Source organism: Balaenoptera borealis (genome assembly GCF_965194805.1).
Source record: "Balaenoptera borealis genome assembly, chromosome: 3".
Taxonomy (NCBI): Eukaryota; Metazoa; Chordata; class Mammalia; order Artiodactyla; family Balaenopteridae; genus Balaenoptera; species Balaenoptera borealis.
Window position 1 is genome coordinate 181,402,872 of NC_138866.1, and position 22,134 is coordinate 181,425,005.

A 22,134-nucleotide genomic window follows, 5' to 3' on the forward strand; every position below is an offset into this window, starting at 1 on the left:
CTTTTGTGTGTATATCAAAGTATTACAACAGCAGTCTTTTTGAGAAAAAGGTAAAATTGGACCAGTAAACTAGGTTTCTTGTTAGTGTCAGCTTCCTACGTCTACAGTCAGGAGCTACCTTGAAGAACTTGATAATGCCGAGGATGGTGAGATACTGTCCTTCGTAGTATAAACCATAACATGACTAGAGTTGGCGGATCATTGTCAACTTCTCAGAGACCAGAAAGTAAGGTGGGGTTGGTGTCTGTTTTTGTTTTTGTTTTTTTTTTGAGGTCTGATCTCTGGTATTGAAAGGTCTCTGAAAATAACATCCCCAGCTCACGGAGATTAAAATGGGTGGCAAGATACTGCCCACAGAACGGTGAACTGTGACTGGAAATGAAAGTCATCTTTCTTGGTGATGCCGTTTGGCACAACTTGCTTCTACATTGCTGTCATGGTACCCAGTTTTAACGTTGACTTTTTCTCTAGTGGTATTCCACATTTGGCATATGTTTGGATAGTTTAATTTGGAAACCGGACAAAGGGATCACGGGAGATGGAACATGGAAGATGAAAAGCATTGACATGTAAGACAGAACTCAAGTTCTTTAGAGTTTTCATGTGAACGTTTCCAAAGTTCAGCTCTAGAATATGAATGTCATAGTTCCACGTGGCTCAGGAGGATTTTGGCAAACAAGTCGTTAGGTTCCCAACAACTGCCAGCTACTACTGTGTGAGGACTGTCAGGCTGGTTCTTTGTTAGCAAGTCCACAGAAAAACTCAGGCTATAAATGACATCACAGCGAGGCCAAGAAGTTAAGCACGAAAATAGTCATCCTTTTCCTTTAGGGTGATAATATTGTACGTGCGTGGAATCAGAGGACGCTTGCAAGGCCTGGGTTGTTAGTTGGCAAACACTGGTAGGCTGCTAGTTTCTCACAGAGTTTATATGATTATTCAGCCTCTCAACAGTGGTTCAACATCACAGCTGTCTTCCTGTCAGATTTGTAGTAAGAATGTCTTATTTCTTCAGATTTTTTTTGTGTGCGTATTTACACAAATCTATAAGTATTATCAAGATTTATGTGTTGGGGCTTCCCTGGTGGCGCAGTGGTTGAGAATCTGCCTGCCAATGCAGGGACACGGGTTCGAGCCCTGGTCCGGGAAGATCCCACATGCCGCGGAGCAACTAGGCCCGTGAGCCACAACTACTGAGCCTGCGCGTCTGGAGCCTGTGCTCCGCAACAAGAGAGGCCGCGACAGAGAGAGGCCCGCGCACCGCGATGAAGAGTGGCCCCCGCTTGCTGCAACTAGGGAAGGCCCTCGCACAGAAACGAAGACCCAACACAGCCAAAAATAAATAAATAAATAAATAAATAAATAAATAAATAAATAAATAAATAAATAAAAGAAAGAACGTGAATTTCTTTAAAAAAAAAAAGATTTATGTGTTGGAATGATAGAATTTAGGATTCACAAAATGTTTTATGATTAGGTTAGAAGGCAACCTTCTAACGCAGGCCAAATGTGACATAAGATATGAGGAAAGAGTTAAAAGAATATAAACAATTACCACAGGAATTATAACGTTTATTTTAGGTTGTTTCCTTTTAATTTCTTTACTTAGGTTTCCTTAACATTTAAATAAATTTAAGTGATAATATTAGAAATCATGGGTGAGTGATTTGAGTTGTGAATCAGTAATGAACAGTTGGCCTTTAGATAAACTGGTAAGCATTTTAGTCGTTTGTTTTTGTTTTTTGTTTAAGTCTAAGCAAAAATACATTACAACTGAGTGTGATACAGCTTTAAAAAGTGTAAGGCAACATGTTTAATTCATTATTTTCTGAAACCAATCTTTTGCATATAGTAAGTCATTAATTACTCTGAGGTCTTTTTTTTTTTTTCCAATTTTTTAAAGTGCTTCATTTTATCTTTTTAAAAAGTTGTCTGGGAATTTATAAGGGCAGCTAGGAGGAGTGGAATTAGAAAATCTCTAGGTAAAAGTCATCTCGTGGTTTATTTTGTTCATTTTACAGGATCCTGATCCTGATTCAAAGTAAATAGTTTAAGAAGGAATTGCTGCAGTGCAGCATTTAAAATTAAATTATCTAAACGATTTTACAACATTTTGTACACAGCTTTCTGGTTAAATCAAAATTTAAAAAATAAGTATTTTAGTTTACGGTGTTAACTGAATTGTGCGTATAATCAGTGCTCACGTAGGAGATAATTTTTTAGGATTCTGATTTTCCTATAAGTTCAGTTTCCAATATTTTGTCCAAACTTTTTTCCTGTTACTCGTATAATCAGGGATTTTAATGTAATGTGACCCCATGGCAATGTAATCTTGTAGTGTTTCTCTGTGCTTTACAGCCTTTGTACAGATTTTTTTTTTTGTAATTAAGTGCTCAGTGAAGTGCTATAAATATCACATATTGAATGAAATAAATGCATTATTTTTTGAACAACTTTGAATGATACAGCTTTGCTTTAGATATGCAAACTTGTTATCCACAAAAACTGGGGGACCAGGGCAACACCTTATATAGTTCAAAGGAGCCTGCTGAAAACACCAAATAAAAAAATCAATAGAAAAGGTTATTCCCACATTTATTTGTGCATCATGAAAGTGGAACATGCATATTTGCATCGTTAAGCATCTTTACTAATCATCATTCCTTATGTGGGTATACTGTAGAGGCTGACGGAACCCAAAACAGGCTGTTGTAGTTCATTGAAGTTAGACCCAGTTTCTTAACCTCTAGCACAACACGATTTCCCCTTTCAAATGAATGATGATTTGGTGTTTGATCCTGATTACCTTAAATACGAAAATTAATAGAGAAGGAGCCATCATAATATACCTTTACAGTTGTGGAATGTTCACCCATAATCTATCTAAGGAATCTAACTAAGGAAAATCTAATATGATGTAATCCCATGTGATCTGAAAATCACTATTCAGAATTCCAGAGAAAGACATATTCCTGCCAGAGGGTATCCTTTGTAACCAAATTTGGTGTTCAGCCTGGTCCGTGCAGATTCAAATAGGAACCACTTCACTTAAGAAATCTAAGGTAAGGGCTTCCCTGGTGGCACAGTGGTTGAGACTCCACCTGCCGATGCAGGGGCACGGGTTCGAGCCCTGGTCCAGGAAGATCCCACATGCCGTGGAGCAGCTAATAAGCATGTGTACCAGCCACAACTACTGAGCCTGCACTCTAGAGCCCACATGCCACAACTACTGAAGCCAGCGCGCCTAGAGCCCGTGCTCCACAACAAGAGAAGCCACGCAATGAGAAGCCTGCGCACCGCAACAAAGAGTAGCCCCCGCTCGCCGCAACTAGAGAAAGCCCACGCGCAGCAACGAAGACCCAACACAGCCAAAAATTAAACAAACAAAATCTCCCCCGCAACAAAAAAATATTATTTGCCTTATTTTGGAGAGATGCAGTTGTCACACTATGACCTGTTTTTTGTTAACTTGTTTCTTGCAAGTAAAATTAAAATTAATCATGAGTTCTTTAACCCTAGAAGCTGTCTCCATTTCGATTTAGTTAACATTACTTGATCACTTATATTCGATCCTAGTATATAGTTGTTTAGCTTAGTATTCAAGAATCTATCCAGCCTTATCCTCTATTATTTTTTGAACCCTACTCTCTGTACTAATTAATATCATTTCTAAAATTGTTACTCATTTACAATATCTTTTACCTTATAGGTGCTTAATAAATGTTTGCTGGATAAATGAAGAGGGAAAATTACTTTCTTTTTGATAGAAAAAATATTAGTATAGTTTATTTCTGTTATTTTGACTGTACTTGTGTTTGTTTTCACAGTTGTTTATTGTGAATACATCTTGTACAATCAGTGAAACAATAGATTATCTTTTATTAGCCACACCTGTAGATTTGAATGTTCATGTCTCAGAATCTTAGCAAAAGGACACTTTTATGTATGTCGTAGCCAAAGAATAATCAGACATTGAGATGCCTACATTTAATTGATGTCAAAGTGAGGTCATCTGAGTATATCCTTCAGGAATGCTTTCAGCTGCAGAGGGAAAACAAACTAATAGTGGTTTAAATAAATAAGAGGTTATTTTTCTCACATAAGAAGTCTGGAGATGGGCCTTTAGTTCTACTTGCTGACTCTGTTACCTTCTGTCATCCTAAGTTATTGACTTTCCCTCATCGTATTTGTCGTGTTTGCAAGATGGATGTTCCAGTTCCAGAGCTTCATTCCAGAAAGGAGAAAGGGTAGCTTCAGCTGAGGCAGTCCTTTTTATCAGGAAAACAAAACCCTTCTCTGAAACCTCCCAGCAGACCATCGCTTCACTTCATGGTATCTAGAGCTGGGTCATGTGACACTAGTTGCAAGGAGACTCAGATAGCAGGTGGTTAGCTTCCAGCCTGTCTGGTGGGAGGCCGGAAGGGGACGGGGAATTGGGAATGGCTTTGGACAGGCCTTTAGGGGCTGTTTGCGTCATCTTTACTGTTATTCCAAGCTTTGGGGAGGGGAATTGTGGGGTAGAGTTTCTAAAAAGTATAGTCTTTTTCAGCTAAGACCTAGGAAGTATTTGATAATGTTAAGGATTATTTCTGGGGTCGTGACTTTATTTTGGGGCCCAGCTCCCTTCCTTTACTTTAGAAGAGACTAGAGAGCCGTCATACACTTACTTTCAATACCAAGAATCCCCTTGCTCCCTCTCTCATCTTTAGATGCTCACTTTCTCTCTTAGATTACTAGATTGTTCCTGCCAGCATTTAAACTTGCTCAGGTCTTGTCTATCTTAAAAAACAGCTTTCTTTGAGCCACAGCCAGATTTCTGTTCAGTTATCTCCTATTCTTTTTTCAACCTTTTCCAATCTGATCTTTGTGGTTGTTGGATACTTTTCAGTTTTGCTTGTCCTCACAGGTGAATTTGACACAATCACTTCCTCCTTGAAAATTCTTCCTTGACTTGCATGGACATCATAATCTTGATTTTTTTCATTTCATGTCTCTGGCTCCTTCTCAGGCTACGTCAGCAGTTCTCTAAATGTGTCCCCAAGAGCCTTTAAGGGGCCACAAGATCAAAACTTCTCAAAATAACACTCAGATGTTACTTGCCTTTTTCACCGTGTTGACATTTGCATTTGATTTTTGCATCCTTGCACTTCAAACTTACAACATCCTTTGGTTTCTTGAATGCTACAAGCTCCCTTCAGCCTCAGGCTCTTTCAGCATCCTGTTCCCAATGCCTGGAGTACTTCCCCACGCTCACCCTCCCTCATGAGTAACATTGAAGAGAATGACAGTGAGCTGGGTGCTTCTTATTCTTCAGTTCTTTAACATCCCTTCTCCAGAGTGTGTCTCTGGCATTCTTCTGCCTTCCCCAGTCTCAGGTTCTCCTCTAAGTGCTCTCATAGCACTTTCGTTATCACTCTGTTGCGCAAGTCGGAATTCTAGTCACTTAATCATTTGTCTGATGTCTGCCCCACTGTTACTTAGGTTCCACTAAAGCAGAGAATGAATCTGTCTTGGTCATCATTCTAGCATGGTGTCCGGCATAATCGGCACTCCATAAATACTTATTAAGTGGATGAACGGTTGAAATGCTGTTGCAGTAAACTGAAAAGCTGAATGGAATAGTGGAAGGAGCCCTGAACCGGAAGACAGGAGATTTGGGTTTGAATTTTAATTTTGTCATTTACAACTTTTGGACCTTTCACGATGCTAATTCCTTACCTGCAAGATGATGTTAGTATTGAAAATAGGGTCTCAATATCTGCCAGAAAAGATACGCATTAAATAAAAATTCACTCAGCAATATGAGTGCCCACCACAGTAGTGCTAATTTCTGTGCTAGGCTCTGGAAATACAACACAGACTAAAACAGACATGCTTGTTTTTGTGGAGTTTATTCTAGTAGATTTGTTCTTGGGCCCTAAGGTCCTTTCCGCAAAGATTCTGTGACATGAAGTGAGGCATAGTAGGTATCCTAATTTGAAGGTTGAATATATGATGACATCTTTAAAGGAGCTTAGAATTGTCTGTTCACCTTTAATCTGTGTAGTTGAAACCCTTGTTTCTGTTTTTCAGTCCAAGCCTTATGCATTTGACCGGGTGTTCCAGTCAAACACATCTCAAGAGCAAGTGTATAATGACTGTGCAAAGAAGATTGTTAAAGGTAAATATATTTAACCTGCTGAGTTGTCACAGCAATAAGTCAAATTTTGTTTGTGATCTCTCCTGTTTACCCAACGTTCTCTTTTTCATTTTACGTTCCCTTTCCCTTTAGTTAATTGCAGAGGTTGTTTAAATAATAAAAAGGTCAAATATAGTTAGTAACCTATTGCTCATATTCCATGAACTAATTTATATATAGTACCTATTAAAGGGTGTTATGGTAATTATAGTGTTACACACATGTTCTTGGTAGATGCATTTCTATTAGATATTGCCAGGAGAGTTTCTAAGGTAGCAATTGTAGAAACACAGCAGCATGAGGATGAAGACAGAATCGCTAGACAAGTTTCTATAATGTATTAGGAAATGGCAGTCTGTCATTCTCCCATTCCATTGTTATTCCTTCCCCAGGGACTTACCTTGTAGTCAACTGCGAAACCCTTGAGGAATTCAACAGGGGTTGCCAAAGATGAGAAAAGTGTGTACATTCCAGTTAATACTATTAACCTATACTAAGGTATTTTTCAGGTTTATGTTTTCTAAAACCATAGAACCTTAGAGCTGAGCGGGTGTTAAGTGATTATCTGAACTTACTTCCAGTTACTGCAGAAATATCTTACATCAAAGAGATCTTATGATTAAATAGCCATTACTTCGTGAAATGCTTTATATCACTTTTTGACAGGTCTAATTGTTAAAGAGTACTTACGAGATTGAGGCAACATCTGTCTTCCTATAGTGTTCACCAGCGTAGAGGGGTTGGGATTCAGTATCAAGTGGAAGGTTAGGATTAAGTAGGAGCACAGACATTTCATCTAGTAACAGGAGAAGACGCAGAGTTTATGGATAGAAGTAGGTCCATTCGTGTGATGGAAGGAAAATGTATATGTTCTTTTCATATTAATTCCAGTGTGTCTCTGATGTAGGGAGCAAAGTCATCACAGGGAGTGAGGCTGGGAGAGGAGGTTCTAGGAAAAGGTGCAGAGTCTTCTAGCAGGTGTGGAGGTGAACGGATTAGGGAAATGTGGCAGCATTGCCAGGCAACGGTAAGAGCCCACTTAGGTTAGCTGCCAGAGAGTTGAATTTACCCAGTTGTATTTTGCCAGGCAAGTACAAAAGAGGGAGAGAAGGGCAAGCGATGTAGTCGAGAGTGCTGCTAATGGTGAACCCTGGAATCTAAGCTGCCTGGGTGGGGGGAGGCAGAATTTAAGGGACAGTGAAAAAAGGTGGTAAGGTTAGTGTGTTATAGTCTCAGTGGAGTCAAAGGTTTTTTGGAATCAGGGTAATAGAAGGAGTAAAAGGAAGTGGATACTTGGTGTTAGGAAGGCAGTGCAGTTAGTAATGAAAGGTCTAGAGTGTGACCATGGACTCGGCATCTGAAGGAGAAAAGGATAAGATCATGGAGAAAATTAGGTTCACGGATCTAGAGGCCGGAGTATCATCTAGTACATGGACATCTAGTAGTGGGATCACCCACTACGTGGACATGAAACCACCAGGAATTACGACAGGTATGCAGTTGGTGAGAGACAGCAGATTGGAGGGAGAGTTAATGGGTGATGCTGTAGACGACTGCAAGAAAGAGGAGCAGGCAGTGTCAGCTTTCGTTGTGAGCATCACAGAGTTTTCCAGATGGGTCTGTCATGGAACGTAGTTATACTACATTCTTTGATTTTGACTTAACTTTTGTCGTCAGTACAGCAAAAGATTGCTTTTTTAATAACATGAAGTTGTTGATTCATGAATTCATGGGCAGTTTAAATGTATGAAACTTTTTCACATCTGCTGCAGCCAACATTAGACCCCAATCCACACTTAAGTATTGGAGTTTTTTTCATCAGGCATAGAACCAGCATTGCACATTTTTTTAATCTGGCATCTGCACAAGGCTTTAAAGTGCAGATTCCATTTTGTTCATTTTAGCTCATAATCCTATTTTGAGTTTTGTTTTTACAGTTGTCTTACAGGGGATCTGAGTTGGCTATCAGCATGTTTTAATAAGTCTGTTATGGTGACAAGGATATTGAAGGCTTTTTTTTTTTTAAGGTCTTTATTTAAGCACAGTGGAGTTTGGAAAGTATTACTATGAATCATTTATAAAGTACTTAATGGGCCATGGTTCTTAGCCTAATCTTCTAAAAACGGAATAAGGTTGTTGGCAGTTGTTAAATCATACGTGGTATTTAACCAACTTCAGATTCTCTTACCTGTACAGTTGTCTAGTTCTTAGCTTGCCAACATATCCACAAGAATATGATGAAAACTTGCATTCTTTTGTGAAATCATGGTGCATGACTCTGGTGTTCCCCCAAAGTGTACTGGTTGAGTGACCCAAACAGGAAATGAGATTAGTTCAGCCATAGCTTTTCCTCAGTGAAATTTTGGTATATTTGTCTGAGGTTCCCAGAATCTGTTGACTTTTTGCTTTTTGAAAACGAGTGTAGCATTTACAAGTTAGTCATCTTCTTTTACCTCCATTCCCTGTGGTTTTTGTGAAATTTTTATCCATGGGATGTAATTCTCTTATAACTAGAAACTTGGGCTCATTTAAAACCATTCTTTGGCTATCCTACCCACCTCAACCCCAAAGTCGCTCTCAGCAGTGTTTTTTCTGTTGTTCATTTTGCAGATGGTGTTGTAGAAGACGGTAATACATCGTTTGTTGACATAATCACCTTTTCTAGGCAGTGCAGGTCTACTCACTTCTGAATATTTTAAAAGCTCTCTTTAGGGCCTTACTTTTTATTTTGTTTTGTTTTTATAAGACTCACTTATCCTGGGCTTTTACCTTTCTCATACTGTTCTAGTGATTTTTATCTCTTTTGTACATATTCAGTTATGTAGTCTCTTAACAATAGGCTCATACCTACCTTTCTCAGAACTCTGCAGTCTGTGGTCCTGACATCTAGGGTACTTGTTTCTACTACCTTTTGTACTGTTTCATTTCTATTTACAACTCTGAGATGACATCATTCTTTTTTTGAAATCTCTCTCCTTTTCTCAACATTTTGATTCCTTTTACTTTTTACGTTTTACCAGCAGATTCCTGCTTTACTGTTGGGAACCGAGTTCTGGATAGCAGTTCCCTTCTTTGCAGTATGGTTAAGAGCATAGGCTTTGGAATCAGACAAACCTAGGTTGAAGTCTAGGCTCTGCCACTTTCTAGCTTTGTGACTTGTGGCAAGTTCCCCAGCCTTTCTAAGTCTCCATTTCCTCTTCTGCAAAATAAGGGTACCATGAGGATTTTAAAAGATGATTCATGAAAAAGTACTGACTCGCCCTGGACAAGACACAAATGTGGCGGAGTTAGCAGTAAACACGTAGCTTTAAGGAGAGTGATGGGGGTGGGGGCTAGGTGAGGTGTCAGGGCAGGAAAGCAGTTAAATACATGGCGCGCTGGACTTGGGATACTCACTGGCACACAGATCAAGTAGAAGGCCATGGTAAGAAACTGGTAGGCAAGGATTGGCAAAATGATGGGTGAGCTGGTGCTTCTTCCGCGATGTGGATTCGATGAGCAAGCTGCCAGGAATGAGGTGAGAGCAGCTGGTGTTCTCTGGGCTCCTGCCAGCCCACCGAGGTGGCATTGTTTCGTAAATATCTGTGCAAGTGTGTAACTTACGTATAGGGCTGTTGTTACCTTTTCCTTTCTGTAGATTCATCAGATAGATTTTTTTTGTTTGTTTTCTTTTGAGCATGGTTATCCACTTGTATTCTCTAGAACTCTGAACCAGAGTGAAGTCTACAAGCTGGTTTCCCTCTTATAAAGTAAGTGTCACGTATTCAGTGTTTGCTCTATGCCAGGCATCTCACCAGGCCTCCAGGGAGTCCCCAGTTTCCCGCCATAGCTTCCTGACCTGGACTGGGCGCCGCTGTGTCCGCCTTAGTTTTTCCGGGTGTAGCCTGCCATGCATTTACTTTGGTTCCTCTGTTCCCTGGGAATATAATGTAGTAGTTAAGAGCTTGTCTTTGGAACCAAGACTGTCTGGGTTTGCATCCCAGCTCTATCTTACTGGCTGTGGAACTGTAGGCCACAGTTTCTCAGTTTCCTCATCTATAAAATGGGACTAAAAATAGTACCTTCCATAGGGTTTTGTGAGGATTAAGTACATTCATATATGAAAGATTATTAGAGCCTGGCACATAATGCTTTTCAAATGTTAGCAGTAATGTATATATTTTTTAAATTTTATTTATTTATTTATTTATTTTTGGCTGTGTTGGGTCTTCGTTGCGGTGCGCGGGCTTCTTGCTGCGGTGGCTTCTCGTTGCGGAGCACGGGCTCTAGGTGCGCGGGCTTCAGTAGTTGTGGCGCACGGCCTCAGTAGTTGTGGCTCACAGGCTCTAGAGCGCAGGCTCAGTAGTTGTGGCACACGGGCTCAGTTGCTCTGTGGCATTTACCGCCACCAGGGAAGCCCAGCAGTAATAATTTTATATGATGACTTCTAATTCTCACAGCCTTCCCCTAAGCAGACATTCTGCTGATGAGGAAGCTGAAGTTCAGAGGGATTAAGTGACTTTTAGAAGGTGATAAGCTGTTCCTTCACTTGCTAAATATGTTTTTCTTGTTTACAAAGTATGAAAGTAATATTTGTCCATAGTTCCACCTCTGTCTGTTTCTCACAAGAAAGGCAAAAGTATATTATAGAAGGGGAGGGACACTTTAGAAAGATGCTGTATGAGTAATAGTAGTAATCATTCAACAAACATTTGAGTTCCTACTAAGTGCCAGGCACTGTGCTAGGAGTTAAACACAGCCCTGGCCTCAAGGATTTTACAGGCTAGTGAGGAAGGCAGACAAATAAACTGATGGTTGCAATACACAGTCATCAGTATTATGATTAAATGCAGGTGCTACAAGAACACATAGGATGGGACTCTTACCCAGATTCGTTTGGGGGTGGAATTGGATTGGAGAGAAGTAAAGCCTAAGCTAGTCTTAAGGATGCACAAGAGTGGGAAGGAGAGTGAGGGATTTACTCCAGACAGAGAGATGCATGTGGGCTAACTAAGGCAGCCCACATGAGAAAAGTATCACCTGTGTAGGGAAGAACATACATTATGGTATGACTGTGACGTTGAACCGTATGAAATTGTCAGATTCAACCATTTTTACCAACAAAAACAGCAGTGTGAGGGGAAGGATGGTGGGAGATGGAGCTGAGTAGGCAAAAAAGAGCCAGTTCCAAAGGTGCCTAATTTTATCTGATTACAGGTGAGTGCTTTCTGGGATTTTCAAAGAGATGAGTATTGTGTGTGTGTGTGTGTGTGTGTGTGTGTGTGTGTGTGTGTGTGTGTGTGTGTTTAAAAGAACTGTACTTTTAAGATATGTGCATTTCATTGTATGCAAATTTTATCTCTGAAGAATAAAAACTGCAGAACACTGAATTCTAGCCAATGGTGTATGCATGCTGGAGTATTAGGTGGAACTGTAGTCTGCAGTTCACTTTGAAATGCATTAAATAAATAAGACGGATTAAGATGATTAAGGCCAACAGTAAAATGATAAAATGTTAATGATAGAATCTTGGTAGTGGTTATAGGGGTGTTCACTGTAAAATTCATTCCGTTTTTCTGTATGTTTAGACTTTTTTATAATAAAGTGTTGGCAGTTAAATCACTATAGAAAGCAAAGGTCAGGAATGGATTTGAAGGTAGGCAAGAAGGGATTATTTTCCTAATTGATAACAGTTGTTACTTTAATGATAGCCTGGTGCCTCTAGAAATCACCTAGTCACTGTTACATCCCTGCTTCCGGAACAGAGAGCCTAGATCATAGTGCTCAGTAAATACTTGAACATTGACTATCCCGTAATCTCTGTAATCATATAAAATTTTCAAGTTTTGCTTGAAGTCCCAAATACAGACATGTGGCATACATTGTTTATCCTATGAGCCCTCATATGATGTGTTTCACCTAACACAAAATTACCATAATATCCTATAGACATATGCTACTAATATGATCTTGGGAAGGTCACTTATTCATTCACCTAACAGTATTTATTAAGTACTTATTGTGGTAGTTGCTAGGTAATTGGATCGTATCATGAATGAACCTTTCATGTATAGATCTAACAAAATTAGGTTTTATGTGATTGATTAAAAGATCTTAAGCAGAGGGTATGATACCGACATGCTGAGAACAATTATATGTAAAGGAAGTGGATTGGAAAGGGTCTGGTGCTTGTTTTTTCTCCAGATGATTGCTTCTTCAGAGTTACAGAAATACTGTAATCTTATCTATTTTATTCTTTTTTAAATTCTTTTATATTGCTTTGGTAATTGTAACAAATGTACCATATTTTTATTTATTTTTATTTACTTTTGGCTGCGTTGGGTCTTCATTGTTGCGCGCGGGCTTTCTTTAGTTGCGGCTTGCGGGGGCTACTCTTGGTTGTGGTGCGCGGGCTTCTCATTGCGGTGACTTCTCTTCTTGCGAAGCACGGGCTCTAGGCACGTGGGCTTCAGTAGTTGTGGCTCACGGGCTCTAGAGCACAGGCTCAGCAGTTGTGGCCCACGGGCTTAGTTGCTCCGTGGCATGTGGGATCTTCCCGGACCAGGGCTCGAACCCGTGCCCCCTGCATTGGCAGGCGGGTTCTTAACCACTGTGCCACCAGGGAAGTCCAGTCTTACCTGTTTTAAATGTGATTCTTGAAATTATTTTGCTTCCCTTCATAAAACTGAAAAGATTTTGAATGAAAGTTTCAAATGTTTGAGATCTCCTAAAATCTTCCCAGGGAAGTAAGTAGTAATACCTTCTTTTCCTTATTAAATATTTCTGTAGCAAATCTGTTACCTAGTTAGCTGTGCCCAACGTTGGGACCCTTAAAAAGTTTTTTCTTTTCTTTTTTCTTCTTCTTTTTTAAACTAATCAATTAAAAAAAACCGAGAATTGACTTGCTTACTAACAGGTTTACTTTCCACTGTTACCATCTGCTGTTTCCAACTGAGGTTTCTCTTTTTACTTTGGCTTCCTCTAAAATAGAATGTAATTTTTTATATATATAAATTTATTTATTTATTTATTTATTTTTGGCTGCGTTGGGTCTTCGTTGCTGCGCACAGGCTTTCTCTAGTTGTGGCGAGCGGGGGCTACTCTTCATTGCGGTGCGCGGGCTTCTCATTGCAGTGGCTTCTCTTGTTGTGGAGCATGGGCTCTAGGTGTGCAGGCTTCAGTAGTTGTGGCACGCGGGCTCAGTAGTTGTGGCTCGCAGGCTCTAGAGTGCAGGCTTGGTAGTTGTGGTGCACGGGTTTAGTTGCTCCACGGCATGTGGGATATTCCTGGACCAGGGCTGGAACCCATGTCCCCTGCATTGGCAGGGGGGTTCTTAAGCACTGCGCCACCAGGGAAGTCCTAGAATGTAATTTTATAGTACCTTTCTTTTCACCAAAACAAACAAAAGCAAAACCAAACAACCAAACAAAAAAACAGAACAAACTGAATCCCTGAAAACTGGAAATTAAAAGGTCACCTTGTTCACTCACATCCCTCCCAGCCCCCCCTTTAGCCTAGTAAAGGAAGATGCTTAAATGTTAATGGTAGGCCTTAGGATACACAAAAGGCTAGAAAAGTTTTTTGCTGTTTGTTTGTTTGTTTGTTTGTTTTTTTTAATTCCTCGGGACCTCCCTGATAATCGGTTTTGAGGTAGGACTGGGCTTGTTACACTTTGTATAAGGAGGTATGTTGTGTGGGTTTGTGAGGCTTAACCACCAGTTAACCACCAATCAGTCCTACTTCTAAAAGCTATTTCATGTATGTATGCAAGCTGCCAGAGCACTTTTTTTCTTTTAGGTCACATAAAGCTTTGGAGTACAGGTGTAATGACATCTGAGATGTACATTGACAGGAGAGACGATTATAAGCAGTGGAATTTAAAATTTGCTTCTTACTGACAACAGGAAGTAATCTGGGCTGGAGAGAAAGGAGTTCCTTAGGTGGATCATCACTAAGAGGATTACTATTAATATATTCTTATGTCCTTTAATGCCTCGCTTAAGGGGAGAGAAAAATCCCTAATGTATAAAATCTCTTATTTTTTCATAGATGTGCTTGAGGGGTACAATGGAACCATATTTGCATATGGACAGACCTCCTCCGGGAAGACACACACAATGGAGGTAACATCTCACAGTCTGTACTTAGATGTAGTTGGCTGCGCACGGTGCACTCATTCATTATTTGTGACATCGTTTTACCATATGCTTAAACAGCTTTATTTACCCTTTTGCTTTGTCTCATACACGTTATATATGAGTAACATCGTTGTTGCAATCTAATCAGTTCCTGAGTTTGAATGGTGAAACCGTATATTTGAAATTATATCTAGCTTTGTTTTATCCACATAACCACAAAATTATGAATGTTTTAGAATTAAGTAAGAATTCTCCGTCACCTTATAATGGGAAATTTTGAAATTTTTAATGTTTGTGTGCTTTCAGTTCTATTCAGAGCACTTAATTTTTTCCTCCTCTCCTTGGTCGTGTCCGTGTGTCCGTCCCATTTCCCCACCCCCAGCCAAATACTTGCCCCTCTTCTCTGATAAGGTCTCTAAAATTATCAGAGCTGCTATTAATAATAAATGTGAACCTGCTCAAGCTTTGCTTCTAGAAGACAGCCTGTAATTTTCTGCCACTGCTACAGAGTATCTGCTTTTATCATTTATCTGAGCATTCCATATAAAGTAAATGACTGCTTATTTTAGTGTCACTCATGTTACTCATTTCCATAACGTCAGAGAACAAGCACATTCCTAGCATTTGGATGAATTTGACTTGAAGTAGATGCAACAATGCAGATTTATATGCCGAGCAACTAACAAACATTTTCCTAGAATGTGTTCATTTACAAATGTGCATAATCTGATCTAACAATTAAATAAAAGGCTAAGATCAGTTGGTAACCCATATGGTTGGCATATATTATTTATGTGTAACTTACGAAAATATGTAACAGTTGAATTAGGTTTTTTTAGGTATTTTGTACAGCCACATTTTTTTTCACCAAAAAATGGCAACTATTAGAATTCCTGTCCTCTGTTGACTGTAAATTATAGATTAAAAGTTTTGATTTTTAATTTGTATGTTACAGTTTGTTTAAGAACTGGTTTTGTTTTCTGTTTAGGGTAAACTTCATGATCCAGAAGGCATGGGAATTATTCCAAGAATAGTGCAAGATATTTTTAATTATATTTACTCCATGGATGAAAATTTGGAATTTCATATTAAGGTAAAATCATTGGGGAAAGGTTGTATTTTATTTTATTCCTAGAATAATTCTGTTCAGTACTTTTTCTTTTAAAAAAGTATTTTTAAATATTTTAAAAATTATCTTATGGGCAGGTGTAGCTGAAAGATTATTAGAATTAGTAAACTCAGATCCTTCATCTGCCGTGGTAAACAAGTTAAGCTGAGCCTCTCTTGCCTTAGCCGCCTTCTCTGTAAGATAAGGGAGTTTGGCTACAAAGCTCAAAAGTTCTGACTAATTACACCTAATTAGTCTAATTTTAGGAGAAGATACATAGTGGAAAATGTACTTTAGTTACATAAGGGGTTTAGTGGATTTAGGGCTTCTCATTAGAATAAGAGCTGTGGCTGAGTTGTCCCCATAGTCTAGATGGTACCTGGAACTCAGACCCCAATAAATATTTAATGAATAAGTGAATAAATTACTTTGTAATTTTAAGTGGTTGATTTTTCTTTTCCTTTATTCCCTCTGCCCTGTAGGTTTCATATTTTGAAATTTATTTGGACAAAATAAGGGACCTGTTAGATGGTAAGTTAAATTCTTGCTCTTCAATCATTTTTCAATATACCACATACTGCTTTTTTTTTAGTAGTAAATGTGAGAGCATTTCTTAGTAACCTACATGAAATTGACTTAAATTATAGGAAAAAGTTTTAATTGAATGCCTTTGGACTTACTGAAAGCATATGTTGTGGGCGCTTTGTAAGTAGTAATTAGCACATTGGACTGGAGTCCGGGAGCCTGAGTCTTGAGCCCTCATCTTCTGTCCGCTGTCGGTCAGAGATACTGTCCTTGGCAAACCATTGAACCACTCCAAAATGTGGGTGGCAGACGTTGGCCTGGACCTAAAATTCTATATTGCTGCATTGATTTCTATATACATCTCCTACTGTTTCTATAGGCTCTTGCTTTTATAGTGATATTTACATATATTTGAAGTTTATGTATTATTATTAGGCTGCTTGGGGAGACAAACAGTTGATTGACTATTTCACAGCCAGTGTTAGAGTTTAGGGAAATGTTGTTAATGTTATTTATTTTTCTTTTTCAGTTTCAAAGACCAATCTTTCAGTTCATGAAGATAAAAACCGAGTTCCCTATGTAAAGGTACGTATAATACAGAATATTTAGAAAAGCCCTACAATAACATTTTTTTAGGATAGTGACATACTTTAAAAATTTGTTTTACAGGGGTGTACAGAGCGTTTCGTATGTAGTCCAGATGAAGTTATGGACACCATAGATGAAGGAAAATCCAACAGACACGTAGCGGTTACAAGTAAGTAGCCTATGTATTAACACTAGTTAACATACAGACTGCCTTAAAATATCTTTATCAAGTTGATTAATTGTAAGATTTTTCTTAGGTGAAATAATGCTTTAGAAATTATTAGTAAGGGAAAGCCGTGTTTGTTGATAGTTGTTTGTGTGGTTTCTTTGCAGATATGAATGAACATAGCTCTAGGAGTCACAGTATATTTCTTATTAATGTAAAACAAGAGAACACGCAAACGGAACAAAAGCTGAGTGGAAAACTTTATCTGGTTGATTTAGCTGGTAGTGAAAAGGTAAAATCTTTATATTCTGATAGATACCTAAGCATTTTTACGAACTTTAGCTCAGATTTGGGCTTGTGTATTATTTATTGTCATATATTGAAAATGTATATCCAATTATACATTTTGAGAGTTACAAGCATTTATGCCAATGCTTTGTCATTACAAATTTACTGTCATTTGGGCCACAGTCCAGTTCAACCAATAAGTGTTATCCTTGACTTAAGGTGTGTGCTTTTATTGAGAATGTGTTGAATGTATGTCATTAAGAATTTTATGAGGTATCCTTTTCCTAGTTTCTGGTATCTATTTTATTCATATTGGCAGTGGGCTCTCTCTGAAAACTGGTAACTATCCATTAGTCCTTCGGATTTTGTTGTACTTCTTTCTTTCTGGTCATTATTTAACTATTACAGTCAAATACAATCTGATTCTAGTTTATGTCAAAATCAAAATAAGTTCAAATGTTTTAATATTGACCTATATGTGAAACTTTTTTGTTGTTCTGCTAATGTGTTGTTTCTTCTGATTAGAATGACATACCTGCTCCCTTCTACGCAAAGTCTTATACACATACTTCAAAGCCTGTCTCTAATTTTGTGAATACTGAGAGGCTATTTTTTCAGCCATCATTGCTAACATATTATTCTATTATCTTTAATATATATATTTTATATTTTTTTAATAGAAGCAAGTTTGCTTATATAATATAAATTTGGTCTCTCTAACAGTTACAACATCAACATTATGCTTCAGTAAATTTTTTAAAGTTTCTCTTTAAAGGGGGTTAACAGGCCTCCGTGGTGGCACAGTGGTTAAGAATCCGCCTGCCAATGCAGGGGACACGGGTTCGAGCCCTGGTCTGGGAAGATCCCACATGCCGTGGAGCAGCTAAGCCCATGCGCCACAACTGCTGAGCCCGCGAGCCACAACTACTGAAGCCCGCGTGCCTAGAGCCCGTGTTCCACAAGAGAAGCCACCGCAATGAGAAGCCCACGCACTGCAACCAAGAGTAGCCCCCGCTCGCCACAACTAGAGAAAGCCCGCGCGCAGCAGTGAACATCCAATGCAGCCAAGAAAAGGGGGGGGCGGGGTAACAAATTAGTAAACTACAAATGTACATGTAAATTGGTTAATTTCAGGAGCACACCTAAAAATAAAATTTGGTATCTTCTTAATCCCATTTTTGTCATGCAGCTAGTTACTTGACCAAGGTCTCAGAAGAGTCATACTCAATAATAATGATAACTTACAGTAAATACTTGGCAAATAAAATCATGAACCTTTCCCTTTTCTTTTTTACTAGTTACTGATGACTTCTGAGCTTTTTAGAAAATCAAAGAAAATCACCTAAACTCGTAATTTTGTTTTGTTTTTTTTGAAATCTTATGTATAGGTTAGTAAAACTGGAGCTGAAGGTGCTGTGCTGGATGAAGCTAAGAACATTAACAAGTCCCTTTCTGCTCTTGGAAATGTCATTTCTGCTTTGGCTGAGGGTAGTGTGAGTATACTTGTCTTCTATTTCCCTATCGTTAGTTAGTGGAGAATTACAGATAGATACATACATGTGCATGGATGTGTGAGTGAGAGAGGGATTCACTGAATCAGTATGTATGAATAAGTTGTCTTTTAGAGATTTATTTTATAGTATTAGTATGTATATCCTAGTTTCCATCTTAATAACTAGCATTTAAAACAACTGAAATCACTTTGTAGTTATTGTAAAGTAGCATATTTCTACAACAAATTTTATTACGTAGAAACCCATTGGTCCTCTTTGTTTTTTTGTTTGTTTGTTTTTGTACGTAGACATATGTTCCATATCGAGATAGTAAAATGACAAGAATCCTTCAAGATTCATTAGGTGGGAACTGTAGAACCACTATTGTAATTTGCTGCTCTCCATCATCGTACAATGAATCTGAAACAAAATCTACACTCCTGTTTGGTCAGAGGTTTGTTGTTAAGAAAATGTAGTCTATACCACTTCCTTCTCTGCTGCAATTACTTCTTATCTTTTTAAAAAAATTTTTTTATTGAAGTATAGTTGATTTATAATATCATGTAAGTTTCAGGTATACAGCATAGTGATTCAGTTATATACATATATATGTATATATATTCTTTTTCAGATTCTTTTCCCTTATAGGTTATTACATAATATTGAGTATAGTTCCCTGTGCTATAAAGTAGGTCATTGTTGGTTTTTTATTTTATGTATAGTAGTATGTATATGTTAATCCCAATTGCTTCTTATCTTGTTATAAGTGCAACAGAAGTCTTTATGTGATTGATATTATCACCCATATTTTAACTTACTGGTTTATATTTTTGTCTCCTCTTCTGGACTAGAATCACCTGAAAACCAAGTATTACATTTACATACCCTCTGTAGAAAATGCTTGTTGAATTAAATAAAATTGAATGGGATATCAAAAAAAAAAAAGAAAAGAAAAGAAAATGTAATCTAAATGTAGATAGGCCTTTTGTTTATTAAATCTAGGAAAGTTTCAGGTAGATATTCAAATCTACCTGAAAGTAGATTGTGAAAGTAATTGTCACATTCTTCCCCCCTCCCCTTTCCCCAACTACTTCTCTTAGGGCCAAAACAATTAAGAACACAGTTTGTGTCAATGTAGAGTTAACTGCAGAACAGTGGAAAAAGAAGTATGAAAGAGAAAAAGAAAAAAATAAGACCCTGCGGAACACCATTCAGTGGCTTGAAAATGAACTCAACCGATGGCGTAATGGTAATAACTTATGAATTTGTCATTTTGAGTTTGCTGAATACAGATTTAGACCTGTTTTATAAATTTAAAAGGCATTAGGGATCATCAGATAAAAATGAATAAAATCTTTTACATTAAATTCTGATTTTACCTGAAATAATAAATAGAGGCATAAAGGCCAACTAGCTAGCTATAAAAGTCTCAAGATGGCAAGATGCTTAGCTTAGGGTGAAGTCAATTAAAATGATAAGATTTGATGACTGGCTTTAGAAGATGGGGGAGAGTCAAAGGTAATTCCAGCTTTTCATATCTCAGGGACTGAGCAGATAAAGTTGGTAAGAGCTGCTGAAATTGAGTAAAATTGAAATTAGTTTTAGACAGGTGAGTTTTATTAACCATTCTGTTGTCTTATTTTAGGAGAGACAGTGCCTATTGATGAACAGTTTGACAAAGAGAAAGCCAATTTGGAAGCTTTTGCAGTGGATAAGGATATTACTATTACCAATGATAAACCAGCAGCCACAATTGGAGTTACTGGAAACTTTACTGATTCTGAAAGAAGAAAGTGTGAAGAAGAAATTGCTAAGTTGTACAAACAACTTGATGACAAGGTAGGTATTGTTCACGTTCAATTCTGTTTTAGAACATTTTTGACATAGGTATTTTTATGTTCTAATTTCAATATTACGGGTCCTTGTGACCTATATACATTTTCCTAGATTTCTGTTAACCTTTTCAAGATCATTGTATTAACAAAAAATATAAAATCACAATCTCTGTTTGTATGTAGAAACTGTATATGAGGCATATCTTTTTTTCTCTTTAAGCTAAAAGAACTTTCAAAAGGAAATTTGGCATGGGTCCTTGGAGAGCCTTAATGAAATGTTCTTAGAGTCAGGGATCTGAGGGCTCTAATAATAAAAGTGATGCAAGAGATTAGACAGAGGGAACAGAATGGAGTGGAAATAACCTCTTCTGCTTTGATTATATCAGTAGTGTGAAAAATAGCACAATTTTGAACCAAGTAGAGAGGGTGGGAAAAACAACAGTAAAGAGACCAGAAGAAAATTGTTCTGGCTTTGTTTTTGGTTTTTGTTATTAGCTGATGTTTTTATTGTATTTTAAACAGATGGTAGGTAGGTTTGAAGTGGCTACATGGCTTTATTTTCAATACAAAGCTTTAAACATGTTTATTACTTTTTAGCATTTAAAGTATTTAATGAATAGCTTTCATAAAAATAAGCCTTTTTTCTTATTGTGTGATAAGTATGTTACTATTATTGATAATTGAAATTCCATCTGTTTCAACACTGTCCTAAGATAAGAGATTGGAATAAGCTATGTTGAATTTGGAGAAAATGACTTTGAAATATTGGGGGGATGGGTAGTAATCACAATTTGTGTTAGGAATCAGTTAGAACCAGGGTGTGAGCTACTTTGTTAACCTGTTACTAAAAATTCTAGGATGAAGAAATTAATCAACAGAGCCAATTGGTAGAGAAACTGAAGACACAAATGTTGGATCAGGAAGAGGTAAATTGAATACCTTTTCATATTGCTTCCAGAAAAGCTTTATAGTTTGTCATTATCACTTAAATATAAAAGATGAAGGCATCTACAGAGCTCGGAATATACTTGAGTACATTTTTAAAAATTTTTGAATATGTTCATGCTTCACTGTGGATATTCTATGAGACTGGTACATCATACAGACTGAAGCAAAGATTGACTTCCTCTTAAGGTTTTTTGGGGTTGGGTTTTTTGGTTTTTTTCAGTTTGAGTTCTAACTGGAGGGGGAAAGATGACTTTTTTCTTTTTAACTCTGTCTTCTTTCCTTGTACAGTGCTGTTTTGTCTTATTTTCCCCAAGACATTTCTTTTCTTTTTTTAAAAATTTATTTATTTTATTTATTTATTTTTGGCTGCGTTGGGTCTTCGTTGTGGTGCATGGGCTTCTCGTTGCGGTGGCTTCTCTTGTTGCGGAGCATGGGCTCTAGGCACATGGGCTTCAGTAGTTGCGGCGCACAGGCTCAGTAGTTGTGGCTCGCAGGCTCTAGAGCGCAGGCTCGGTAGTTGTGGCGCACGGGCTTAGTTTCTCCGCGCCATATGGGATCTTCCCGGACCAGGGCTCGAACCCGTGTCCCCTGCATTGGCAGGCGGATTCTTAACCGCTGCGCCACCAGGGAAGCCCCCCAAACCATTTCTTACTCATCCTTGGGAAAGACTTACTACACTGAGCTGGAGTAACCTTAGATTCCCCCTCCCTTTATGAAACGTATTTCCTCATGGAAGTGATGAGGGAAACACAGATATATGTCTAAAGGGATTATTAAAGAAAATACTGATTTCTGAATTGTATTGCCTTTGTTTTTAGTAATTTGTAGTTTAGGGTATGACTTTTATCATGGAAATGAGAATGTCAATGAATAAGATCATTTTTTACC

At 38.0% G+C, this 22,134-nt stretch overlaps 1 protein-coding gene across 2 annotated transcripts in view; it reads left to right on the forward strand.

Annotated features, from left to right (window-relative positions):
• The window catches only part of KIF5B (kinesin family member 5B), a 43,826-nt gene that overhangs the window by 1,212 nt on the left and 20,480 nt on the right, over positions 1-22,134 (forward strand). Inside the window, exons 1-13 of one of the 2 annotated variants that reach the window (XM_082385346.1) lie at positions 501-569; positions 6,073-6,160; positions 14,207-14,280; positions 15,284-15,388; positions 15,886-15,934; positions 16,458-16,513; positions 16,598-16,685; positions 16,850-16,974; positions 18,359-18,463; positions 18,772-18,917; positions 19,564-19,712; positions 20,109-20,302; positions 21,156-21,224. In XM_082385346.1, coding sequence (XP_082241472.1) covers positions 14,275-14,280; positions 15,284-15,388; positions 15,886-15,934; positions 16,458-16,513; positions 16,598-16,685; positions 16,850-16,974; positions 18,359-18,463; positions 18,772-18,917; positions 19,564-19,712; positions 20,109-20,302; positions 21,156-21,224 — 1,092 coding nt within the window. In that variant the 5' untranslated portion in view covers positions 501-569; positions 6,073-6,160; positions 14,207-14,274. Of the gene's footprint in view, positions 1-500; positions 570-6,072; positions 6,161-14,206; positions 14,281-15,283; positions 15,389-15,885; positions 15,935-16,457; positions 16,514-16,597; positions 16,686-16,849; positions 16,975-18,358; positions 18,464-18,771; positions 18,918-19,563; positions 19,713-20,108; positions 20,303-21,155; positions 21,225-22,134 lie in introns of those variants that run through there. The other variant, XM_082385345.1, reaches the window with a different exon arrangement.